Below are 27208 nucleotides of genomic sequence, written 5' to 3'. Positions count from 1 at the left end.
TTCCTTTTGTACTACCAAAGGAGAAGTTAAAGCGAACTTGTCACTTCGGAAAACGCTATCTATCGGCAGGTAAATAGCATTTGAATGCTGGTTGGCTAGCCTAATGAAAGTTTGGCTACTGGAGGAAAATCAACTTGTTTCCTCCTGGTATCAGCCAGCTTTCAGTTATGGGGTATACGAAGAGTCCATATTGTGAGTGATGGCTGTAAGCACACACCCCGGCATTTTCATGATGGTACTTTCTGCAGCAAACTATCAATCAAACTGATGGGGCATACTTGCTGTACAAGTAAGCAGTGCGGTCAGTGATGTAAGGACTATAATGCTCATTACCTGAACAGGCACATGTTTAAATAAAGATACAAGATTGTTGTCTTCCCTTTTTTGTTTTAAAAATGCGCCCAGCTTCATTAGTTAGTGGAAATCTTGTTCTCATTTATTAGAAAACGGAGTTAAGGATTCAGGATATGGAAAACCAGTGGAGACATAAACTAGACCGAGCAGTGCAGGATGCCAGTGCAAAGTCGCTGCAGACCTTGGAAGATCATGCCGTGCAGACAGATGAGCCGCACCTCTCACAATCTGCGTGTGGAACTGAGACGCTAAATGAAGTAAAACTTCAACTTCAGAAGGCCGTGCAAGACAAAGAGAGGGCTGTCCGGAACGTCCAAAATGATCTAGAAGCACAGCATCGAGAGGATATTGCAAAGCAAGTAAGATGTGTGGTTTCTTTAGTGTTAACACTTGCAGGCAGACTTACTCCGTCTAGGTTGAAGCACATGAATTGCCAGTCAATATCTGGGGCAGAATTACTTTAATTGATTATTCAGAGAGGTTGACCATAGAAATATGCTTTGTAGCCACAATTTATGTAGATTTGGGATGATTATACCAAATAAATTCAGCTTTTTTTACTCTAATATATTTTTACCTTTTAAAAACCTCACATACTGGTAATGTATTTTTATTACTCCTTGGTTGGTTTTGCTTTGCTCATGTGGAAGATTAAAATGTAGGCTTGAGAACATAGGGTGCACTATTGTGAATGGGATTAGTTGGATTGGCTCATGTACAACTAGTACCTCCAGGAACCTTAAAGTTTTGTTCTGGCCTTAAACATTTATTACTTATCCATTGATAATTTAGCTTTTTTCTATCGCTTCATTGGGGGACACAGGAATCCATGGGTGTAAGCTGCTGCCACTAGCAGGCTAACACTTTGCAGAATAAAATGAACTCCTCCCCAGCAGTGTACACCCCACCAACTGCCACTAAGTTACCCAGTTTAGCTTAGTGTCAGTAGGAGGTGGACATATGTCTTTCACTAGACCCATAGCTACCTCAGTTTTCATAATTTCTCCTTCGCCTCATTGGGGGACACAGACCGTGGGTGTATGCTGCTGCTGTCACCAGGAGGCTGACACTAAGTGATACAAAGAAAGTTCGCTCCTCCCCTGCAGTATAAACCCTCCTGCTGGCTCCCAGCTAACCAGTTCTTGCTTAGTGTCCGTAGGAGGCACACGGACGGGTCTGCTATTCAGACCCAAAGAACTCTTTTTACCTTTTTTACCTTTTACAACGGATGAAGGGGGCGACGGATTCTTTCATGTTCCGATCTTCCCGAATCAACAACAGGCGAGCACGGGAGTTTTACCTCTCCGTATCCTCTCCTGCGACGTGGGAAGCCACTGCCTGAGCTGATTCTAGGGGCGACGGGCCCCTTCAAGGGCACCGATCTCCCCCCTCCCTTATCAGACGAGCACTGTAGTGTCTCCTCCAGTATCCTCTTCTGCAGCCAGGCCTAATGCCGGACATTCAGCCCTGCCCACCAGGTTTTACCCTCGGCTGTACAGAGGCACCTTCCAGCGTGGCGTCCGATCAGCCCCCACTGCACCACCACTATTAAGAGCGGATGGTACAAGGAGGCGGACGGTTCCTCTCCACCTCCAAAGGGACGATGGATTGAGGACTTTTCTTATCCCTGCACCGTCCAAACAGCAGCAACAGCACAGGATCCTTTCTCTACCTTTCTGACCTGCTGAACAAAGCTGCATACTGGGGTAAGTGCCGGGACTCGAGCGGTTGGAGGGCTCTGCGCATCCGGCGGCTTTTTCCCTTCGCTGCCGGCTGCCTTCAAAAATTTAGCCCCAGGCTTCGGGTTTGTGTAGGCCGCAACCCGGAACTCTGCCCATGCTAGGCCACGCTGCAGGCTCTGCCCCCCCATTCAGGCGCCTCTCATTCAGGACGAGAACTCTATTCTCGGCGGCCATCTTCATCCTCCTGCCATCTCCAGACACAAGCTCATCCTGAAGTGGCTGCTGCATCGCATCGGCGGTATTCAGCGCTGAAGACAGCGCTATTCCAGACGTGGGGACTCAGAATCTCGGTAAGGAGAATCCTCCCTCTGCACCCCTCCCCCGCTCGCACCCAGCTTTGCCTGGCTTTGTTAAAACACATGACCAGCATTCCCTGGTCTTAAAGGTTCCCTAGTTTAAAAGGGGCACATTACCAGCATTCTCTGCTCTGCCAGAAGCCGGTCACCTTTCCCAGAGTACGTAACAAATGAGCTCAGGAGCCGCCGCTCCCGGCTCTTCCCAGAGTACCTAGTTCCCCTGAAGGGGCTTCACCTCTGGCGTAATCCTTGAAAAATGCCCCGGTCTTAAAGGCACATGACCAGTATTCCTGGTCTTAAAGGCACATGATCAGTGTTCCTGGTCTTAAGGGCACATGACCAGTTTTACCTGGTCTTAAAGGCGCATGACCAGTATGCCCTGGTCTTAAAGGCACGTGACCAGTATGCTCTGGTCGTAAAGGCACATGACCAGTATGCCCCGCTCTTAAAGGCACATGACCAGTATGCCCCGCTCTTAAAGGGACACTGTCACCTGAATTTGGACGGAACAATCTTCAGCCATGGAGGCAGGGTTTTTGGGTGTTTGATTCACCCTTTCCTTACCTGCTGGCTGCAATATTGGATTGAAGTTCATTCTCTGTCCTCCATAGTACCCGTCTGCGCAAGGCAAGACTGCCTTGTGCAGGCATGTACTACGGAGGACAGAGAATGAACTTCAATCCAATATTGCAGCCAGCATGCAGCCAGCGGGTAAGGAAAGGGTGAATCAAACACCCAAAAACCCCGCCTCCATGGCTGAAGATTGTTCCCTCCAAATTCAGGTGACAGTGTCCCTTTAAAGGCACGTGACCAGTAGGCCCTGGTTCTTAAAGACACATGACCAGTATGCCCTGCTTTTAAAGGCACATGAACAGTATGCCCTCCTCCTAAAGTCACACGACCAGTATTCCCTAGTCTTAAAGGCGCATGACCATTATTTACTGGTCTTAAGAGCACATCATCAATCAGAAGCTGGTCACCCTAACTGAGCTCTGGAGCCTTCCGCCGCTGATCCCAGTTTATCTCGGAGTACCTAGTCCCCTCAGTGGACTTTGTCACTAACCGCAACCCATGGTTTCCCTGACCAAGAGATTGAATCCCTCTGTGAACCCTCTGTGGCTCGGAGTGCTCACAGGACCGATATACATGGTCCCTCTACTACATGGGAGCCGTCGGCTAGCAGGGGCCGCAAGTACTCTAGAAAAACGTACAGGCGTCTAGAAAACGGAAGTTTTCATTTCCTGATCTCTCCCCTATGATTTGTTGAGAACAACACTGAATATGGATCGGATAGTGCCTTGGATTGTCAGAGCTTCAGAAAAAAGAGGGACTCTCCTATTTATACCATCAACAAATTGACGAGCGATTCACTGGACAGAAGCCTCTAAGTGGGATGCCATACATGGTCTGATTTTTATGGGCGACGGGTCCCTTAAAGGGCACTGATTCTCCCCCACACCTTCAACAGACGAGCACATGCAGTGTCGCCTCCATGTATCCTCTTCTGCATCCAGGCTTAACGCCAGACAACCTGCCCTGTCCTCCCGGGGACCTCAACTCTGGGGATGTACAGAAGCACACATTTTTGGCATCCGAGCACCCCCCTTTGTATCACCACTATTTAGCGGATGATGCAAGAAAGCGGACGATTCCTCTCCACGTCCCTGTTAAGAGGATGGTGGATCGAGGGCTCCTAATTTTCTTCTCTGCACGACGATGGCAAGAGACCTGCTGGTTGCAGCCCCGCATTCTGCCACTTGGCAGATTAACCGGATAGAATTTCTTGTGGTATACCTACCAGTATCCCTGCCCGATGTATCATCAATTAAAATACCACAGACGGTCGGATAGCAAATCTGGTTCGTTCCGTCTTGTGGTTTCGGATTCAGCGCCCTACTCTTCCTTAGCCGCCACATGGGTTGCTTGACCAATAGTCTCCTGGTCAGAGACCTTAACTACTTCGATTCACAGAAGTAGCCTTTCCCCGAAGACAGTATAGCTGGCCAATCAAATCTTCTGAGCGGGAGACTAACAAGGGATCATATCTTTTCTAGAGACCCAACCAGCAGTGGAAGCGTTGTCCAGGACAGTCTAGATCTAAGGGATCTTGGTTCCAAAAAGGAGGGTATGAAAAGTAAGACCATTCCTGGACCTCAAACTTCTAACAACCTTTGACAAGGTCCTCCTTTTTCAGATGGAGTTCCTCCGCTCAGCCATTACTTCAACAGACCTCACATTCCTATTTTTCCCCTCTACAATAATCTCTTCGCCTTTCCATTCGCGAACAGCATTCTCAAGTCACGACCTTGCCCTTCGGCCTGGCTACCGCACCAGAGTGGTCGCAAGGGTCATGGCGGTTGTCATGTGCTTCTTGCACCCTAGAAGCATGGTCGTCCTGCCCTATTTGGTCGACTTTCTAGCCGCTCTTCAAGGACTACGCTGAGTCATCTATATCACTTGCACACTTTGGCTAGCAGCTAAACTTAGACAAGTTTTTTCCTCATTCCCAGCCCAGCAGATCCTTTTTAGAGGATGATCTACACAAGAAGGATGGTAATTCTCTCTCGAGTCAAGGTCGTGGCCCTTCGACAGGGAGCTCGTGCACTTGATCACTCATTCCCTCGATTCATTCAATTCCCTAGGAGGGTTCTGAGGGAAAAGACGTCAATGGACGCAGTTTCTTTCGCTCCGCTCGTTTTCAGCAAGCCAATCAGGCTTTCAAAGGGTAGTCTCTGAGCTCCTTCCTCATCCAGAGCCTTCTCCTGGTCCAATGGTTATTAGGGAATACCAATGCCAGTCTTCTTCTCCCGATCATTGCTCTGGGGATCCGAACGGTACGGCTAATCCTACAGCAGGTCCACTGCCTTTAGGCGGGTCAACCATCCGTCTTCAATTGGATAATGCCATGGCTGTGCCATACTTCAACCATCTAGCAAGTACCCACAGTCAAGCGCCATGGCCAAGGTACCTCGCACTCTCTGATGGGCCGAGATCTATCATTCGGTGATCTCAACCGTACATATCCCTGGAGTAGAACACTGGGCGGCTGACATATTCAGCCGTCAGGGTTTCTCCTCGAGTGAGTGGGAACTTCACTCGGAAGTCTTCCATCAGATCTGCCTTCACTGGAGTACTCCAGATGTAGGCGGATGGCGTCCAAGCTGAACGCCAATGTACTCCAGTTCATGGTTTGGCCTCGAGATCCAAGACCATCGCAGTGCATGCTCTGTTCTTCCATGGTACCAATTCCCATAACTCTTCCACTATGTCTGAGATCTCTTTGGAAGCAGGAAGGGCCCCAGTGATCCCGGGAGACCCGCGCTGACCATGTCAGGTTTTCTCACTTGCGGTACTAGTATTTTTGGACTTTCTCGCAGGGACCCTTCACCTGTAGTTCTTCCCTTCCGCGTACCGTTAGATCTGTTGGACCTTAATGGTCCTGGGGATCTTACAGTAGACTCCTTTTTTGATCCGGACAGACTTTACGATCAGGGAAGGTCACTCCCCTTTTTCTCTGATCGCCCATGACGGCACCACGGAGAGAGGGGATCCGCCCACCAAGGACAGGAAACCTACGGATAAAAAGGCGGTACCACTCTCCTGCATCAGTTGGTTTCCTGTCCTTGATGGGAGACCTACGGACTTACCAGTCGTCGTTGGAATTCCGGGACCAACCAGTCCGATTCAGGCAGCTGGGGTCCCTCTGCCTCGGCTAGGGTGGTGACCCGAAGCGCCACCACTGGGAGCCAGTGAGCCGACAGGGTGTGCGGGGGAGGTGACAAGGAGTTCGCGGTCACCTCCCCAGGTAAGATGCAGCAGCGGCAACATCCAGGGTGTCCCTCTGTGGTTGCGGGAGGTGCAGCGCGACCCTCCCTAAAGCAAGCATAAGTCTGCACGCTGCACCGCCACCGGGCGTGCAGAGAAAGCGCTACAGGGTCTGCATAGGACCGGGGGCGCCGGTCAGCAGCGCCATTCTGCTTCCCGTTCGGCGCATGCCGGGATCTAGGCTGGTCTCGCGGTGCGCTCGTGCGCCGGTATGCGCCGGGCGCTTCATGCAGGCGCCGGCGTGTTTCCCCTGGCCGGCGGGCCTTCCGGCCGGGCGCTTGGTGAGCTTTGCGCAGGCGCCGGCGTGTCTTCCGGCCGGGCGCCTGGTGCGCTCTGCGCAGGCGCCGGCGTGACTTCGGCCGGGCGCTTGGCGCGGTCTGCGCAGGCGCCGGTGGGTCGGCTGTTAGAGCGTCTTGGCACCATGTAAGATTAATGTGCCGGCGTTCAGCGGTCGCTACTGCGCAGGTCGGGGGAGCGGCGTGAGGATTCAAATAGCAGAATCCATATCCTCCCAGTGGCTCTGCAGTAATAAGCAGGAGCCTCAAGAGAATAGGAGCGCCAGCTAAGCCAAGCTCGAGGCAGCATCCGCAGACCAGCAGCAGTATGAGCGACCCGGCATCACCTTTGCCCGAATCACCTCCACCTGCAGCATCGCCACAGCAGCAGCAGCAGCAGCAAAAAAGGCGACAGCAGAAAGGGCACCAGGACACCAGCAAGGAACGCCAAAGGTCTCAACACAGTAAGGAGTCCAGTACGGCGTCGGGGAGAAAGCCAGAGGCAGAGAACCCCCAACCGGTATTTATGGGTCCTGGAGGTGGTAAGTGGATCTTCGTGAATGTCAGAGACAGTAAGAGTGTTATTTGTCTCTTTTTAGGGGAGGAAAAGCGTAGCTAAAACTAAGCACAAAAGTTGCGCCATCTGTAGAGAGGATCTTCCACCTACATGGGATAAGAGACTATGCAATACTTGCATTCAGCAGACTGTATCTGAAAACCTTCCAGGGTTTGCAACAGATCTTAAAAGCCTAATTAAGGAGCAAGTAGAGGACACCTTTAGGTCACTAAAAAGTGGAAAAAAAAGGAGAAAGACCAAACACAGGTCCCCATCTCCAGTCTCAAAATCCGAAAGTGATAGTGAGAGTTCAATGTCATCAGTCTCCTCCGATTCATCTGCATCATCTACTTCTTCCTCAGGGGGACATAACTGTTTCCCTCTAGAGGATACTGATGGCCTCATAAAGGCAGTCAGAAGTACCATGGGGTTGGTAGACTCCCATCCTAAAAAAACAGTACAAGACATCATGTTTGGGGGCCTAGAACAGAAAAAGAGAAGATCTTTTCCGCTTAATGAAGCAATCGCGGCCTTGATTAAGAAGGAATGGAAGAAGCCCATGAGGAAGACTCTCTTAACGCCAAAAAGGAAATACCCCTTTGAGGAGGAATCGTGCTCCTTTTGGGAGAAGGCCCCCAAATTAGATGTAGCAATTGCTAAAGCCTCAAAGAAATTCGCCCTCCCGTTTGAGGACATGGGGGTTCTAAAAGACCCCATGGACAAGAAGGCAGATGCCTTTCTCAAGGGGTCCTGGGAGGCAGCAGGAGGAGGCCCGAAGCCGGCAGTTGCAGCAGCATGCACTTCACGCTCGCTGATGATCTAGCTGAACCAACTAGAGAGTCAATTAAAGGGGAAAACTTCCCGGGACTCAATTCTGAACACATTACCCGTAATGAGAGGGGCCGCGGCTTTCCTAGCTGACGCCTCGGCCGACTCCATCAGGCTGTCCGCCAGAGCAGCAGTGTTTGCTAATGCGGCTAGGCGCGCCCTCTGGCTTAAGAATTGGCCAGGTGACCTGCAGACGAAAACGAAACTGTGTACCATCCCTTGCGAAGGAGAGTTTCTGTTCGGGTCGACTCTAGACGACATCCTGGAGAAAGCAGGGGACAAGAAAAAGTCCTTCCCCTCTCTGGGTCTCCCCTCTTATAGGAAGCCCTTTCGGAACAAGAGGTTTTTCCGTAAGAACCCAGGGAGAGGCCAGGGGAAGTGGGAAGATAAGAAGAACAAGAATAAAGGGTTTATCTTCAACAAAAACCTCAATGACAGCAAGAAACCTCCACAATGAAGGTTCGCCCCAGGTGGGAGGGAGATTATCTCTCTTTCTCCCAGCCTGGGAAAAGATTACCTCCAGTCAATGGATCTTAAACATCATAAAATCAGGACTGAGATTAACATTCAAGAGGTACCCCCGTCCCTCTTTCAGGATAACATCTATAAGATCCTCGGCAGAAGAGCAGTTAACACTAGAGAACGAGATTGTGGGGTTAGTAAAAAAAGGAGTACTCCTGGAAGTTCCCCCTCAAGAAAGAGGGCAAGGGTACTATTCCCCTCTGTTCCTGAGAAAGAAACCAGACGGTTCCTTCAGGACTATTATCAATTTGAGGAACCTAAACAATTACCTAGAGGTTCAGGCATTCAAGATGGAAACGATAAAATCATCAATCAAAATGCTGTTTCCTCAATGCTTCATGGTGGTCCTGGACCTGAAGGACGCATATTATCACGTCCCAATACACAAGGATCACCAAAGATTCCTCAGAATGGCAATTCACATCAAGGGAGTCCTAAGCCACTTCCAATTCACAGCCCTACCATTTGGCCTAGCAATAGCTCCAAGGGTCTTTGCAAAGCTGGTCGCGGAGGTAATGGCTCACCTCAGGGAAGAAAACACCCTGATCGTACCATATCTGGACGATTTTCTGGTGATAGGCTCCTCCCCGCAACATTGCAAGAATCAGCTAAATTTAGTGATTCATTCTCTAAAAGACCTGGGCTGGCTAATAAACCTAGAGAAATCCAGATTGGTGCCTTCTCAGGTTCAGGAGTACCTAGGTCTCACTCTAGACTCCAGGAAAATGGAATGCCGGCTCCCAGAGAGCAAAATACAAAAGATAATGAGCTTAACGTTAAGAGTACAATCTCTCCCCTCTATAACTCTCCGTCAGGGCATGTCCCTGTTAGGCTCTATGACCTCTTGCATTCCTGCGGTCCAGTGGGCCCAACTACACTCAAGAGATCTCCAATGGCAGCTACTTTCAGAGCAAATCCTCCTAGGAGAGCATTTAGACGGGCGGTTAACATTATCTCCTCGCACCAATCACTCTCTGATTTGGTGGACGTTGCAGGAAAATCTTTCCCAGGGAGTCCCATGGGTAATCCCGATATCAAAGGTCCTAACCACGGACGCAAGCCCCTCAGGGTGGGGAGCTCATCTGGGCGACTTGGTAGCTCAGGGCATTTGGTCTCCTTCCCTTGTAAACAATTCCTCCAATATGAAGGAACTCCTGGCTGTAAAATTTGCCCTTCAGGAATTCTCGGGAGTCCTTCAATCTCACCATGTAAGGGTGATGTCGGACAATCGGGTGGTAGTGTCCTACATAAACCATCAGGGGGGTACCCGTTCCAAAAGCCTAATGGAAGTGACCAACTCGATCCTTCAATTAGCCGAGAGCAACTTTCTATCCCTGACAAGCCTACACATAAAGGGGGTAGACAATTACAAGGCAGACTTCCTCAGTCGATCCAGCCTAAAACAGGGGGAATGGGAACTAAATCCAGAGATATTTACCCAGATCACACAAAAATGGGGTGTTCCCAAAATAGATCTCTTCGTGAGCCATTTAAACAAAAAAGTAGCCTCCTTTTGCTCCCTATCTCCCCTGGGGAACCCGGTAGCTGTGGACGCGTTCCTGATTCCTTGGGGTCACCATCTATGCCTTTCCTCCCCTCATTCTGATTCCAGCAGTGCTGAGGAAGATTCGGGAGGACGGGGCGCTGGTCATTCTTATTGCCCCGTTCTGGCCGAAGAGACCTTGGTTCTCATGGATGAGGAAAATGTCAATATCCGACCCTTGGGTATTACCAGACCTCCAGAATCTGTTGTCACAGGGCCCAATCTGTCATCCACAAGTAAAGAACTTGCACTTGACAGCCTGGCTCTTGAGAGGAAAATGTTAGAAAGCAGAGGGTTTTCTTCGAGGTTAATCTCAACTCTGTTAAAAAGTAGGAAGCCGGTTACAACAAAACAGTACGGCAAAATATGGAAAAAGTTTCTGTCATTTTCAGGTGCAAAAATAGGGAAAGAGATTCCCATCAATTCCATATTAGAGTTCCTACAAAACGGGTTGGATATGGGTTTAGCCACCAGTACCCTAAAAGTTCACGTGGCAGCATTAGGAGCCCTATTTAATTTTGACCTAGCTTCAAATAGGTGGGTCTCTAGATTCATTAGGGCAGCAGGAAGATCAAGGCCTCTGCCAGTAAAAGTGGTTCCTCAATGGGACTTAAACTTGGTCCTTAAAGCCCTGACCAGTCCTCCATTCGAACCATTACATGAATCTACAATAAAAACGCTATCCCTCAAAACAGCTCTATTAGTCGCCCTCACTTCTGCCCGTAGGGTCAGCGACTTACAGGCTCTTTCAGCCAACCCTCCTCACACACAATTTCTAGAGGACAGGGTTGTCCTAAAAACAGACCCAGCATATCTCCCGAAAGTGGCTTCAAAATTTCACAGGTCTCAAGAGATATCTCTCCCCTCCTTCTGCCCTAACCCTAAGAACAAGGAGGAACAAACACTACATACACTAGATGTAAGAAGATGTCTCTTACACTACCTAGAAGTGACTAGAGAGAGTATGGAGGATTCCTCTCTGTTTGTGTGTTTCCAGGGTCCCCGGAAGGGGAAAAAAGCATCTAAAGCCACCATAGCAAGATGGATCACAGACGCCATCAGTCTATCATATTCAGCAAGTGGGATGTCCGTTCCCGGGGAGGTTAAGGCTCACTCAACGAGGGCAGTAGCAACTTCCTGGGCGGAGAAGGCTGGAGCTTCCATAGACCAGATATGTAGAGCTGCTACCTGGTCTTCACCATCCACATTCTATAGGCACTATAGATTGGACCTAATCTCCTCTTCAGACCTTACTTTTGGTAAAAGGGTTCTGGAGGCGGTGGTCCCCCCCTGAATGTGCTATCTATGCAATTCTCTCCGTGGTGCCGTCATGGGCGATCAGAGAAAAATATAGTTCTTACCGATAACGGTATTTCTCTGAGCCCATGACGGCACCCGTACATTCCCTCCCTTCACTTATGGGTGCACACATTGAAATAGTGCCATAGTCCTTTTATAGTTTAAAGTCACGCGGTATCTTATGCTAAACAGTTAAAAATTTTACAAATGTCTTAGTAGTCTCCCATCGTTATATATGTAAACAAACTGATGCAGGAGAGTGGTACCGCCTTTTTATCCGTAGGTTTCCTGTCCTTGGTGGGCGGATCCCCTCTCTCCGTGGTGCCGTCATGGGCTCAGAGAAATACCGTTATCGGTAAGAACTATATTAGGATGACAAAAAAGCAGAAAAAAAAAAAAATGAGTCTTCAGAGCTCGCCACTCTGTTCTTTCAGACTTTTTTCATTATTACCATCAAGGCAAGGTTGCCCTCAAGCCATCCCCTTCCCTCGTTGCCAATGGGGTAGTGTATTCCCACTGTTGCAGAGGCATCGTCCTCTCATCTCTTTCGGCTCCAGTCCACAAAACGGAATGGGTTCTCCATAATCTAGAAGAAGTGAGTGCTCCGAGTGGGTACGTATCGAGGACGGCGTCCTTCCGAAGGTTGGACACTTTACTTGGGCTTCTCGATGGTAAGTAGGCTTCCTGACGGTCACAGGAAGGGTTTAGCCGTTTCATCGGCCATGTTAGCCTGGTGGATTCTTTTCTCCATCCAGGAGTCCTTCCGTGCTAGATGTCAGCCTATCTCCCTGTCTTAGGGCTCTAGGCACCAGACGTCAGCAAGCACGGCCGCAAGCTTGCGAATTCCTCCAGTCCGCATGCATTCTTGAAGCACTATAATTCACACACTTCCACAGATGTGAGTCTGGGCAGGTGGACTTTGCAGGCCGCGGTGGCGCACTTGTAAGTAGCGGCTACATGGCCTGATCTGATGTCCACACCCAGGGACTGCTTTGGGACGTCCCATGGTCTGTGTCCCCCAATGAGGCGAAGGAGAAATAGAGATTTTTGTGTACTCGCCGTAAAATCCTTTTCTCCGAGCCATTCATTGGGAGACACAGCTCCCTCCCTATTATTAGTTTGTGCTTGTTTTTATCACTTGATATGTTATACTCTCATATATAATGTGACACGCTTATATGTTGTTATTGATCTCCTACTGCTTTTGCACCGAACTGGTTAGCTGGGAGGGTGTATACTGCAGGGGAGGATCTAACTTTCTTTGTATCACTTAGTGTCAGCTTCCTGGTGGCAGCAGCATACACCCATGGTCTGTGTCCCCCAATGAATGGCTCGGAGAAAAGGATTTTACGGTGAGTACACAAAAATCCCTATTTTCCAGTTTTGTGTTTTCCCTTTTTTATTTTTCAAAAGCTTCTTCTCTCCATACCTCTGCAGGGAAACAATGTGAATAATCACCCTGTTCTCCTACGTAGAGACGGTGTGAACCCCGTATCCTCTTCTGTCTAGCCAGCAGGACCCTAACCCCTAACACATGAAGTGTTTAGGTGATCCGAAGAATGGTCCTGGCTCCCCTCTCCTGCCCGCTCTCCCACCAGAGCCTGACTGTTTTTCAGGAGGAACGGACATCACACAGTCCAAGGAAGCTTGGACATCCGATGGCCCTTCACAAGTATAAAGGATTGTACAGGTTCGGTGTTTTTTTTTCCCATTCAATCATGAGCAAGAGCGAAGAAGATGAAGAAGAAAAAATGAGGATAAGATGAGGATGAAATACATTATTTAATGTTTGTCATATACACTATCCCTGTAGATCTACATATATCTGGGGGCAGTATGTTATGTGTGAGGGCTTGTGTGTTAGGGAAACATCTCAGTATCTTTCTTCCGGCTGTTCTTTGAGCTCCGCACCGCTCACCTTTCCTTTGCTAGCTTCATTTGAAAATTTAGTCCCCGGCTTCAGCCTGGCCTAGTCTCTGGCGCTTAACTCCACCCGCCTCTTCAACCTCATCTAGCGTGCCTTTCTCCCTCCCAGCGTGGACACGCCCCTTGTTTCTCCTCTACTGGCACGAGCTCTGCGCCTCTTCCGCTCTGCAATCGCCGTTTGCTGGTGTCTGGATACTGCTGCAAAACGGGATCCTCTCAAGACCAGGAGTGTCTCCAATCAGCCAACCTGAATCCTCTTCTACATGATCTCTTGGCACAATTTTCAGGACCTCCTCTCCTGTGGGTAAGCTGTGCTCTGCAGACTGACACTCTCCCCAGCGGATCTCCTTGCTGTCCCCTAAGCTCTGGCATTAGTGAGTCTGCTCAACCTCTGTCATGTCTAATCCTAAAGGAGAGCACTTTCGCCCTCCGCCCTCTACTACACTTGTCAAACACTGTTTACTCCTCTTATAAATGCAGACCCCCTCAGGTCAAGCTTCTTCCCTCTGTCAGGACTGTAATAATTCACCTGTTCTTACTACCCAGGAGTCCTTTTCCGCTTCTCTCAAGAGTGCCCCCCCCACCCCCGTCCCAGCATGGGCGACTTCTCTGTCGCAATCCATTTCGGATCTTACCAACCAAGGTGTCCTGGTCTCTGGTATTCGTGCTGGACAAGTTGCCTATTCCCCCCTCCCCAGTAGCGGCTGCTGTATCTCAAGATATACTCTCTAAGTGTACCATTAATGGTCGTAAGATGATTAGGCAGGGGAGTTGCTCCAGGTCCTCTTCTCGCTCTGTCCCCTCCGGGTCCCTCTTGGGGGCCAGCTTCATCACGTTCGTCCTCTCTAAACTCGCTTTCAGACCGGATTTGGACATGGTTTCTGAGTCTGATTCTGATCTGGACAATGATCAAGCCTCCAACATGAGAGACATGGTCCAGAGTCTTATTGTCGTGATCAACTAGACTTTTAATATTAAGCATTCGCCTACAGAGCCCGCAGAACAGTTGGTGTCCTTCAGATGCTCAAGACCAACTCCTAGGGTATTTGCTCCCCATAAGGAATTTCAGGAGGTCCTCTCCAGAGAGCGGTAAAATTAATATCAGATGTTTTCAGAGAGGGAAACGACTCAGTATCTTGTATCCCTTCTCCTCTGATCTGGCTGAAAACTGGACAGTTTCTCCTAAGGCGGACCCCTCGGTTTCCAGACTATCCACCAACACAGTTCACCTCTCACAAACGGGGCATCTCTCAAGGACTCTTAATAACACTCATAGTTTCGTTTGCAAAGTCAGCTTTTGAAGAAGTGGGCTCCACTTTATGCCCTGCCTTCGCCACCACATGGGTGTCAAAGTCTGTATCTCCATGGTTTAAGCAACTCTGGCAAGACATCGTTGCTGGATCTCCTTCTGCCGAGTTAGCTGATCTAGACCACCACATCTCTCATGCAGGAAAGTATGTAGTAGCGGCCTCCCTCAACGCTGTCTCATGTGCTGCTCAGGCGCCAAGTATTATAGTGGCCATCCGCAGAACCATCTGGGTAAATGCTTGGCAGTCGGATTTGTCTTCTAAAAACTCTTACCAAGTTGACTGTTCAATGATCATGACTGTTTTCTACCAGGATGGACCAAATTATAAAGGACTCTAATGGTGGGACGAGTTCTCTCCTTCCTCAGGCAAAGTCTCGACGTCCTCCCCTGAAGCATAGGTTTAGGCCTTTTGGCACTTCACGTTAACGTTGTCTTGCCAGAAGAGGCCGCAAGCACGACAGGCTAGGAAAATGGCGTCCTTTAAACAGACTCCCTCCTGGCTTCCCCTCAGCAGGCAGTGTAGATCTTCCAGGAACAGACCTGGCAGATTCTCCTCCACATGACTTCTCCGCAGCCCAAGAGTTCTCCCAGAGTGGGCAGTCGTCTCCTGTTTTTCAAGGTTGCTTGGCTCCTGTCTGTCGAGGACGCCTGGGTCGGAAAGGTCATATCTTTAAGATAGAAAATAGAAATAATTTCTTAACCCCCAAATCGGTTCTTCCAAACTTGTCCTCCAGAGACCCCTTTCTGGTTCCAATTTTTATTCGCATCCATCACCTGTCTTCTCAGATCAGGCGTCATCATCCCCATTTTACAACAGGAACACTTTTCTGGTTTCTATTCCAACCTCTTTGCGATTCCAAAAAAGGATGTGTCAGTTTGGCTCATCCTGGAGCTCAAAATACGGAACAAAAGGGTTTATCTACATCACTTCAGGATAGAATCCCTACGCTCTATAAGAGCGTCTAAGGAACCACAGGAGTTCCTGTACTCTGTGGATATCCAAGACTTATATCTCCATGTTCCGATTTTCCAGGTTATCAGTCATTCCTGCCTTTTGCCGTCCGGCAAGACCACTTTCAATTTGTTTCCCTGCCCTATGGTCTCACAACCGCTCCCAGAGTCTTCACAGAGATAATGGTAGCGGAGATGGCCATTCTTTTGGATCAGAGGTTTTTTAGTCACCCGCTATCTTGATGATATCCTCATCAAGGCTCCGTCCCTTTCCCTGGCTCAGGAAAGTCTGTCCATCACTTTCGATACCCAGTTTTGACTCGGCTGGTTAATCAACAGGTCAAAGTCCTGTCTAGTCCCTGCTCTGAGGCTTATATTCTTGGCCATGGTTTTTGACACCCTTCAAGCAAGGGTGTTCCTTCCCAAGGAAAAGAAAGTAGCATTTTGACGGGGGTTTGGTCTTTTCAGGCCCCACTGTCTCTCTCCCTTTACTAGGTCATGGTGTTTCTGGGCAGGATGGTGGCGGTTGTGGAGGCAATCACCTTTGCACAGTTCTGCACCAGGTCACTTCTGCAGACCATCTTGCCCCAGTGGAACAGATCCCTTCTTTCCCTGGACTGTCCAGTTCGTATCTCTCATTCTTCAGGGTTGGTCCTTCCTTCCAATTCACTGGCAGGTGATTACAACGGACGCCAGTCTCCTCGGCTGGGGAGCAGTTTTCCGACACCTCAAGGTCCATGGCCGATTTTCTCACTGGCAGGGAAGTCTCTTCCAATCAACATACTCTAGATCTGAGCCATCCTTTTGTCTCTTCTGCATTGGCAGAACATCCTCACAGGTTTTCCAGTCCACGTTCAGACACACAGCGCCACGGCATTGGCTTATGTCAACCACCAGGGAGGAATCCGGAGTCCTTTGGCCTTGACCGAAGTCTCCAAGATTCTCCTCTGGGCAGAGAGGTCCGTCCCGGTAATATTCCGACGTAAACCATTAAAACAACGACTTTCTCTTGCGAGGGTATCGCGGCAGGAGAATGGTCCCTGCATCAGGACTTCTTCCGTCAGATTTGCCTACAGTAGATCTCATGGCGTTCCGGTTGAACAGAAAGGTCTTGCAGTTCGTTTCCAGGCCCATCCATCCCCTCGCGGTGGGGGCCGACGATAATCAGGGCAGAGCGAACTGTGACCAATCTGTTTCATGCTCTTCCCCTACTGCCCAGAGTGTTGAAAATCAAGGCAGTAGGGGTACCAGTTATCCTGATAACACCAGATTGGCCCAGGAGGGACTTGTATGCAGAGGTCGTCAATCTGCTTGCAGACGCCCCTTGGAGGCTCCCAGCAGACACGATCTGCTTTCGCAGGGTCCAATCTTCCACCAGAATTCTGTCACTCAATTTGACGTCGTGGCTGTTGAGTCCGTGGTTGTAAGAGCGTCTGGGTTCTCAGGGTTGGTGATTCAGACCATGATCCTGGCCTGGAAGCCGGCCTCGTCTCCAGTTTATTACTGGACTTGGAAAGCTTTCTTACGTTGGTGTAAAGCTAATCACGCCACACCTAATAGTTTTCTCCCTTCTGTTTATTTTTTCTTCCTTCAGCAGGGATTGATGCAGGCCTAGCCCTCTGTTCTTTCAAAGGCTATATTTCTGCACTATAGATTCTTTTCCAAAGGAGTCTTGCCTCTCGTTCTCAAATCAGAACTTTTCTTCTGGGAATGGCTCATGCAGCCCTTCTGTACCGAACACCAGTGGATATTTGCAATCTCAGCCTAGTTCTGGGGGCCCTTAGGAGTTCCCCCTTCGAATCGCTACGCTAAGTCTCGCTAACTTTTCTTTCATGGAAAGTGGTCTTATCGTGGCCATCGTTTCCATCAGGCGCTCTTTCTTGTCACTCGCCCTTCCTGGTTCTCCACCAGGATAAGGTGGTTTTGCAACCTGTGCCTACTTTTGTTTTCCTGCCCTATGGTCTCACAACCGCTCCCAGAGTCTTCACAAAGCTTGTCGCTGCCTTTCATCTCAATGAGGACATTGTCCTCCCCTCCATTTGCCCATCTCCTACTCCGACCTGGTTAGGGCTATTTGCATTTACCTAGCTAGGAACTCCCCCTTCCGGAGGACAGATTCTCTTTTTGTTATTCCCGAGTGTGTGCGTAGAATCTTTCTGGCTTCTAAGGCTGTGATTGCTCACTGGATCCGAACAGCAATCTTGGTGCTGTACCGATTCAGAACAGAATGCCTCCCCCTGGGATTAAGGCCCAATCTACCTGAACGGTGGGAGCCTCCTGAGTAGTTCGTCATTGGGCATCCGCCCTACAGCTTTGTAAAGCGGCGACCTGGACTTCCATTCACATGGTTTCCTCTGTCCCCCATTGAAGCAATAGAGAAAACAGGATTTTAGGTTACTCACCGTAAAATCTATTTCTCGGAGCCTTTATTGGGGGACACGAACACAGCACCCTCCCATGGTTAACAGTTTGGTTTGTGTGTTCTACTTTTACATGTTGCTTCTCCTACTGCTTTCTCAATAACTGAATAACTTGGTGCCAGTTGTGGGCTGTACACTGCTGGGGAGGAGTTCAGTTTTTTTCTGCATGGTGTCAGCCTCTTAGTGGCAGCAGCATATACCCATGGTTTCCTGTGTCCCCAAATGAAGGCTCTGAGAAACAGATTTTATGGGGAGTAACACAAAATCCTGTTTTCATGGACACCTTTTTAATGGCGTGCCCAACACCGATTTATGACAGTGATGTGACCTCAGTGCTGATCGTTGCTGCAGCTCATTCACTGTTATTTATTTCATCACCCTATACCATCATTCTCCGGCCACCTTGGCTGTTCCCCTGCACAGCGGGTGGTTTGGGGTTTCTCCTTTGTTCTCAGGATCAGTAACATTTTTCTCACTCCACAAATCGTAGAGGTGTACATGAAAATTAAGGCACTTGTCCCAAAACGACCTGTCAGCAGTTCTTGTGGACGTTATACTCCTTTTTAAGGAGTTTGTTGACACTACCAAAAAGCAATCTTTTTACTACAATTCTTATTGGGTTGTTTTTGCTTTGACAGGTGGAAGCGTCGTTAACAAAAGCTCACAAAAGGTGGTTAGAAGAGCTTACAAGTTTATCAGAATACAAAGCAAACTTGAGGCTTGAGAGAGAAAAATGGGAGAGACTTCATGATGTTAACGTGAAAAAGCAGGTAAGTAAAGGGCATTTACGATCTCCTTTATTAATCGTATGACTTTTGTTTTTAAAGGGTTATATTGAGAGGGATCTGGCCAAACAGCACCTAATCCCCCCCCCTTCCAGATGCCTTTGGCCATCAATTATCTGTAAAACGTATCAATATTTGCCTTGTAGATATCCGATGCTGTTGCTGCAGCTAAAGCAAATTGGAGGTTAGAAACTGGAAAATGTGACTGCAGCAAGAAAGAAAAAGAGTTGGAGCAGGTGTCCTCCATGAAAAGGGAGTTGGAGCGAAAGAATGATGAGTGTGAGGCACGAATGAAAGTAGAACTCGGGGAGGCGCGTACGCTGTGGAACAAAGAGCGACAGGAGGAGATTCAGCAGATTCGGGCACAAAATGAAAAGGATTACCGCACATTTTTGAATGAACACAGGACTAAGGTCATCGAAGTTCTTTCCACAGCAAAAGCTGATTTTGAAAAGCAAAGAAATGAACTGGTTTCTCAGAAAGAGGCAGAATTGACGGAAATATTTAACCAGCAACTCAAGCAACGGACTTGTGAAGAAACGCGGAAAATCCAAGATTACAATGAAGAAATTTTATGTGAAATCGAGCTGCTTATGTCCGACATTCATGACAATCTGGTTGAAAAACGTGTTCCAGAGCGTTTCTCCAAAACATCAAGCAATTTAGATGCCCAGTTTTTAGATAAGCTTCGATCTTGCTTACAGAAGTCTGTCATGGGGATTGCTTACCAGGTTATTTCCAATGCAAAATCTGAGTGGAAGCAGGTAATTATTTGTATGTTATTTCAATCTGTAAATGATGAATATACAGTTGGTTAGTCAGCATAAAGACGAAGCTTATTCTTGATGTTTTTCAGAACCTTGATGAGAATTTTGCAAAGAACCACCACCTTTCAGAGAAGCAGTCAAATGGTATTATTATTATTTTTTTTTTTTAAATCATAGAATGTTAGCGTTGTAAGGGATCTCCAAGTCAGAGACTCAGTCCTCTCTATCTTCAAGAGTACTCCCGGGACAGGGATCGTTGGGGTACCAGGGACAGGTTGAGGCCCCCTTCCTTACCGAAGACCGTCACAGCTTGACATCATGGCAGCCAGTTCCACTCATTGGTCACCTTCACTGTCAAAAAGTTTTTCCTAATATCTAATCTGTATCTTCTCCCTTTTCACTGCTTCTCGTGTTTCCATGTGCAAATGAGAATCAGGATGATCTCTGTACACTGTGACATCCCTTCAGATATTTGTAGACCGCTATTAAGTCTCCTCTTAGCCTTCTTTTTTGCAAGCTAAACATTTGAAGCTCCTTTACCCGTTCCTCATAGGACATAGTTTGCAGTCCGCTCATCATCTTGGTCGCTCTTCTCTGAACTTGCTTCAGTTTTTCAATTGTCTTTTTTAAAATGTGGCACGGTGGATTTGATTTAAATCTAACTGATTTAAATCACGATTTAAATCACGATTTAAATCACTAGTCAGTAAGGCTTGATTTAAATCAGTGATTTAAATCAAAGTTTCTACCTAAACTAGTTCTTGCTACTTTAACATGCAAGTAGATGAAGATTTTTAGAATCACTTTTTTTATTACTTTTTTCTCCCCAGTTTAATGGGTTAATCATTCATATTTGGACACCACTGTTCTGTTGTACTTAGGAAGGAGAAAAATAATCCTGACCTTAATAACAATTTAAATAGATTTATTCAACTGAAACAATAACAACATTACAGCATAAGTTATTTGCTTAAACAAACATCCATGTTTGTTAACTAATTTGGCTAAACAAAATATATATATATTATAAGAAACTTAGACTGTCAGCCCAGCCGACACATGAAAAACTTAAATACTACTGTCCCTGCTGTCCTCTGTAGTTCACTTGTCGTCATCTTCATCATCATCATCTTCTTCTTTGTTCCTATTCATAATCTGGAAAAGAAAAACAAGCTTTCCTGCTTTATTGGGTCCCAACCGATTTCTCAATTTAGAATGAATGAGTCCAAAGGAAGAGAATATTCTTTCAACGCCTGCAGAAGAAGCTACTGCTGTTAAAAGTGAAATCATTACTTGAACAGTCTCTAAATCCAAGCGCTTAAGTGACTTCCACCAGTTTACTGGTGTGACCTTCCTTAAAATATCTTCAGCAAACATATATTTCTTGAATGGTTCCCCCTTAGCTCTGAAGTTTATTATAGTTGGCATTAAAGATGGATGATTGCTGGATACCCATGTCATAGCTAACTCCTCTTCCTCAGCTCTTAGGTTTTGACCCTGATATTGGATATTGACAATATTTGCCAAAAAATTAGCTGGAGTTAGTGCTTGTCCCATTCGTTTGTTTACTGCTTGTAATTTAATTCTGTCCATGTGTAGTTCTGTTTTTAAGTGTTCACTCAGTTCCTTCCAAATTTCAACAGCATCCGCAATAAAACAGCTATTTTTCTGTATTTTGTTTAAAGCTTGAGAGATGGGTTTCAGGAAGCTCAGCATATGTTCAACATTTCTCTTAAGCCCAATGTTGAGGATTTTGGCCGTGACAGTGCCATCTATTTTATCTCGATTTTCTTCACAAAGTGTCATCAGAATAGGCCAGTTTTTGATATACTGCTCAAAACAGTCCACCACAGAGTTCCATCTAACATCTTGTGGGAGCGTTAGCTTGGTTCCACCCATCCTTTTCAGAGCTGCTGCAGCAAAATGATTATTACGGAAGTATTTAGCAATTTCAACAACATTAGCCTTTATTTCTGGAACACTTAAGTCTTTGGCTAAGAGGTGCAGCAAATGAGCACTGCAACCATATGTTATTAGCAGCTTTGTATTCCCTCCCTGCTCTTCTAAATCTCTTCTCATCTTGGATACGTTTGCAGCATTGTCAGTGACCAAACTGCGTACTAGACATTTGAATTTTTGTTCACATGTCGTTATAGCTTTTACTGCCACTTCTTGTAAGTATTCTGCTGTGTGTGCATTTCCTGACGTATCAGTTGTTTGTGCAAGGAAGACTTTACCTTCTTCTGTTGTTATACAAGCACATACAATAGGATCATTGTGGACATTACTCCACCCATCAATACTTAGGTTAACAATTTTACCCTCCAGAGCTGTTGCACATTGCTCCATTTCTCTGTCATACACTTGATCCAGCAGTTTCCCTGCAACATCAGCTCTGCTGGGTGGACTGTATCCTGGTCTCAGTGACTGAACCATATTAATGAAATGTGGGTTCAGTCAGACGGAAAGAAGAGTTCGCTGCATAAATAAACTGGGCAATTTTTTCATCAATCAACTCTTTTTCTAATCTGCTAGTTCTTATCACAAACCTATCTATGGTGGTTCCAGGAGGTAAAGGTTTTTTCTTCCTTTTGGGTGATGGTGATATGTGGCTGTGGGTGTCTGATGATGATGCTGCTGCTAATGAAGCACTATTCTGGATGGATAACTCTGAAACTGTAGAACAGGATGATGGTGATCTTGGAGGTGGATAGTTTCCAGAATCCATGAATTCCCCTAAACAAAAAAAGTCAATGCTGTTATTTTATTGTTTATACAATTTCTGCTTATTGTACACAACACATCACTGCCCCTGCCCCAAAAAGAATATTTGTTTTTCTTCATAACTGTACCAAATGACAGTAACATGCAGTAATAATAAGAAATATAATTTTTTCTCACACATGACAGTTCAGTCTTTAGAAATAGGATTCAATAAAAATGTTTACCAACCTGAAGATCCTGCCTGTTCAGAAGCGTTTCTTTGGTCATCTTCATCACCGCACTTCTCATGATGTTGCCTCATTCGCGCCACCAGGCCTTGCATCTCTTTGTTGCATCGTTTGCATTTTGCACGCTTGCCTGCCTTACCGATAGGCGAAGGAGCTTCATTAAAATATTCCCAAACTGGGTCTCTTTTACGGCCTGCTGCCATTATAAGGAAAGAATGTAATAAACCTCAGATCGTACACACAAACAGATCCAGACTTGTCTGTCTGTGGCTATGCTGCAGTATTGTGCTCAAAGTTTCACCTTCATTTTCTTGTCTGCTTGCCCTTCCTCCTCACACTTAGATTCACATTCTTCTTGTGTTGTGCAGATCTATTCCACTCCAAACAATCAGAAACATATTGTCTAACTTCTTGGACTTGGCACTGAAGGGGTTGATTCTGTATTCATAGGTTTGTAGAACAATAGGATTAAGGTCTTTTTCTCAACTCTGTTCATGTTGTAACATTTTTACCGTGAAGAAGAGGCTGGGACCTCTGCGGAGTCAAATTCAGTTTTGAGAACTGCGTAAGTAAAGCGAGCGTCTGTGATAATATAGGAGAGAAACTGCCCCTACAGAAACCTCTGGAAGAGCATGGCATTGTGAATGTTACACATATACAGCCTTTATTCTACTGAGTTAAACAACTCAGCTTTATCTCATGATGGAAGAACCTTTGGATGGTAAAATATTTTCCTCAAAAAGCAGTTTATTGAAAAAAATCCGATTTAAATAAAAAAAATCCGATTTTTTATTTTTAAAAACATTGATTTTTATCCACCCTGAAATGTGGTGCCCAGAACTGGATACAGTTTTCCAGATGAGGTCTGACCAAGGAGGAATAGAGGGAGAGAATTACTTCACGTGATCAAGACTCTGCTTCTCTTAGTACATACTAGAACTGTTAAAGTTTCCTGGTCCAGATGAATTACATCCTAGGATACTATGCAAATTATCTCTTCAGAGAGGAAGAGTACTAGAACTCTACTGCCACCTATTGGAAGTGGCAATCCTAACAATTTTTATTCATTTAAATTAGTTAAGTGTTCCATCACCATCTCTATTTATAGATGGTGTGGATTATTCTATTCCTTCACTAGTACAGTGAAGATCAGTTGGTTACATTTGCGTTCTTAGGCTACGTTCACATTAGCGTTGCGTCGGGCGCAGCCGCGGCGACGCATGCGTCATGCGCCCCTATATTTAACATGGGGGCGCATGGACATGCGTTGTCTTGCGTTTTGTGACGCATGCGGCATTTTTGGCGCAAGCGTCAGGGTGCAGAGGACGCAGCAAGTTGCATTTTTTTTAGTCCAAAATCAAGCCAAAAATGGATGCATGCGTCACAAAACAATGCGTTTTTGCATGCGTTGTGAGTTGCGTCGCCGACGCAACACACAACAAAGCAAATGTGAACGTAGCCTTAGAGAACACAGATACAAAAAAGGAATTTAAAAGTTCGGCCTGCTCAACATCATTTTTTTTACCATTTCACCCTTTTCATCCTGTAAAAATGTTACAGCATCTTTTAACATTTCTTTTGCTTTTGATGTACCCCATGATGTGGAAACCTACCATATTTGGAAAGGTTTCCGCATTTCAAAAGGTTTCACACGTTTGCCACTTTTGATCAAATCAGAGGGATGATCGCTCTGAGATGCCCAGTCACAAGTTTTTATTACAACCACCTAAGACAGAAAATATTTAAGTTGGGAAAAACAAAATCGTAAATTATTGATTCTGTCAAATTCCTTTCTATCCAGTTCTACCCAGATTACTATACTTTCAGAAACCACTATATATGATATAACACTGTGTTATTGCTTTTATGAAAAACACTTATAAAGCTAATATAAAAGACTTTGATTAGTGAACGTTATAGGCCACTCTGAACAGATGTGTTTTGAGTGAGTGCCTAAAACTATGCAAATTGTGGATGGTCCTAATATCTTGGGGTAGAGCATTCCAGAGGATTGGCGCAGCACGAGAGAAGTCTTTGAGTCGGGAGTGGGAGGTATTGATTAGTACAGAGGTTAGTCCAAAGTCGTTTGCAGAGCGCGGTGGTCGGTAAGGTCGATAGACCGAAATGAGGGAGGAGATGTAAGAGGGTGCCGTACTGTTGAGAGCTTTGTGGGTGAGAGCAGGTACTTTGAATTGGATCCTATAATGAATGGGCAGCTAGTGTAATGACTGGCGAAGAGCGGACACGTCTGAATACTGATTAGCTAGATGGACAACCCTGGCTGCTGCATTAAGGATAGACTGGAGAGGGGAAAGTCGAGTAAGGGGGAGGCCAATTAATAGAACATTGCAGTAGTACACGCGGGAGTGGATCAAGGCGACAGTGAGGGTTTTTGTTTCCATGGTGAGAAAAGGGCAGATTTAAGAGATGTTCTTTAGGTGTAAGTGGCAAGAGTGGGCAAGAGATTGTATATGGGACGTGAAGGAGAGATTGGTGTCAAACTTAACACCCAGGGTGTTATTATGGTGCCACCCACGGAGAGGGAAATGTCAGATTTAGGTTAGTAGATGGCGGGAGCAGAAGAAGTTCAGTTTTGGAGAGGTTGAGTTTCAGATAGAGAGCAGACATGATGTTGGAGACTGCGGACAGTCAGTCACTGGCGTTCTGTAGTACAGCGGGGTTAAGGTCAGGGAAAATGACTTGTATAGTTATGTGTCATCGGCATACAGATGGTACTGAAAGCCAAATCTGATGATAATCTGTCCATTTGGGGCCGTGTAGAGGGAGAAGAGAAGGGGGCCAAGGACTGAGCCCTGAAGTACCCCAACAGTGAGAGAAAGAGGAGATGAAGTGGAGCCAGCGAACAGAACACTGAAGGAGCGGTTAGAAAGATAGGAAGAGAACCAGGAGAGATCAGTATCCTTAATGCCTAGTGACAGGAGCCTAGTGAGTAGGAGAGGGTGGTCAACAGTGTGGAAAGCTGCAGAAAGGTTGAGAAGAATGAGCAGAGAGTGGTCACCGTTACATTTTGATGTCAGAAGGTCTTTGGTCACCTTGATGAGTGCAGTTTCTGTCGAATGTAGGGGGCGGAAACCGGACTGTGAAGGGTCTAGGAGGGAATGAGTGGAGAGGTAATGGGTAAGGCGGGAGTAGATCAACTCCAAGAGTTTAGAGATGAATGGGAGATTGGAGACTGGTCTGTAGTTGTTTGTGCAGGGTCGGTCGAGGGCTGGTTTCTTTAGTAATGGAGTAATGATAGTGTTTGAAGGAGGAGGGGAAAATGCCAGAGGAGAGATTTAAGATTGTAGTTAGGTGAGTTGTGAAGACTGGAGAGAGAGACTGGAGGAGATGAGAGGGAATGGGGCCAGTAGTGCATGTAGTCAGACGAGAAGAAGAGAGGAGCTTGGAGACTTCTTCTGTGATGGGATCGAATGTGGAGAGTGAGCCTGGGGAAATCCAGGGAGGGATGAGAGTCACTGCACTTGGTGGCTGGGAGCGGATTTCCTGATGGATATTATCTATTTTCTCTAAAGTGGGAGGCCAGGTCATCAGCACAAATGTCTGTGATAGGGGCTTGTGCTTTTGGCCTGAGGAGGGACTGAAATGTGTCAAAAAGTTTCTTGGGGTTGTTGGATAGTGAGGAGATCAGGGTGGTGAAGTAGGTCTGTTTGGCGAGGTGAAGGGCAGAATTATAGATTCTTAATATATTTGAAGTCTATGAAGTCTTCTGGTGTGCGAGTTTTCCTCCATAAGCGTTCAGCACACCTAGAGCATTGCTGGAGAAATCGGGTTTGCGATGTGAGCCAGGGCTGTTTTACTTTGTGTTTAGAGGTTCTGAGAGTGAGGGGAGCTACTTGGTCAAGGGTGCTTCTAAGAGCGTCGTTGTAGTGGCGTGCAGCCAGATCAGGACAAGAAAAAGAGGAGATTGGGGACAATGATGAGTGTAGGGAGTCTGAAAATGTATGAGGGTTAATAGCATCGAGATCTCTGAATGTGTGGCAGGTAGGAGTGTGCTGGGGTGGACGAGGAATTGTGAATGTAAGGCCGGGATCACACATGTGAGAAATACGTCCGAGTCTTGCATGGTAATACCTGGCATTGCCGCCATCACTCAGGAGCGGAGCGTGCGGCTGCATGTATTGCTATGCGGCCGACGCTCCGCTCCTGAATGACGGTGGCAATGCCGGGTATTACCATACGAGATCCCGGCCTAAAAGAGAGAATGTTGTGGTCAGAGAGGGGAAGTGGTGAGTTATCTAGGTAGGAGATTGAACAGAGGCGGACAAAGACCAGGTCAAGGGTGTTACCGTCTTTGTGTGTTTGAGGTTGAGAACTGTGAGAGGACTAGAGAAGTCGTTAGAAGTGATTAGAAGCACTTCACCTTCCTTTTAAATGGTGTAAATTTATTTTAGCAGTGCAGGAGTTAACCTGCTCAATTGAGAGCTCCTGGAAGCTTTCCTGCCTTAAGGCTCTCAGCTGTGCACTGTTAGCCACTCCCATCTCCTATATAATCCGGGTCCTGGCTACCACTCCTTGTCAGAGCCAGCTTATGCTGCATGGCTGGAGGTTGTTGGTGGTTATTATTGGAGAAGGTGTTTAGTGGATTTATCTGTGACTGTTGCTAGGTTTTGAGTATGTGATAATTCCCTTTCTTTTCCTGCTTTGGTAATATAGATCCTGTAGAATTATGGATTTTAATTTCTGGGATGACTGTTGCCGAGAACAAGGGACCCTTTAGTTGTTTGTTTTGTTTTTTTTCTCCTGGACAGCAGGATGAGCATTCGCAGAGGTGAATCTGGAATTGCTTGCCTGAGGAGGTGGTGATGGTGAACTCAGTCGAGGGGTTCAAGAGAGGCCTG

At 46.9% G+C, this 27208-nt stretch overlaps 1 protein-coding gene across 1 annotated transcript in view; it reads left to right on the top strand.

The window, feature by feature from the left end:
* The window catches only part of CEP152 (centrosomal protein 152), an 83630-nt gene that overhangs the window by 43712 nt on the left and 12710 nt on the right, over window positions 1-27208 (top strand). Inside the window, exons 19-22 of the mRNA XM_069766034.1 lie at window positions 444-713; window positions 18485-18616; window positions 18778-19395; window positions 19488-19542. Of these exons, the coding sequence (XP_069622135.1) occupies window positions 444-713; window positions 18485-18616; window positions 18778-19395; window positions 19488-19542 (1075 nt within the window). The remainder of the gene's footprint in view (window positions 1-443; window positions 714-18484; window positions 18617-18777; window positions 19396-19487; window positions 19543-27208) is intronic.

This window comes from Ranitomeya imitator, chromosome 4 (assembly GCF_032444005.1).
Source record: "Ranitomeya imitator isolate aRanImi1 chromosome 4, aRanImi1.pri, whole genome shotgun sequence".
NCBI classification, from domain to species: domain Eukaryota; kingdom Metazoa; phylum Chordata; class Amphibia; order Anura; family Dendrobatidae; genus Ranitomeya; species Ranitomeya imitator.
The sequence above is the reverse complement of the archived record's forward strand: the minus strand, read 5'-3'. Positions and strand labels throughout refer to the sequence as shown.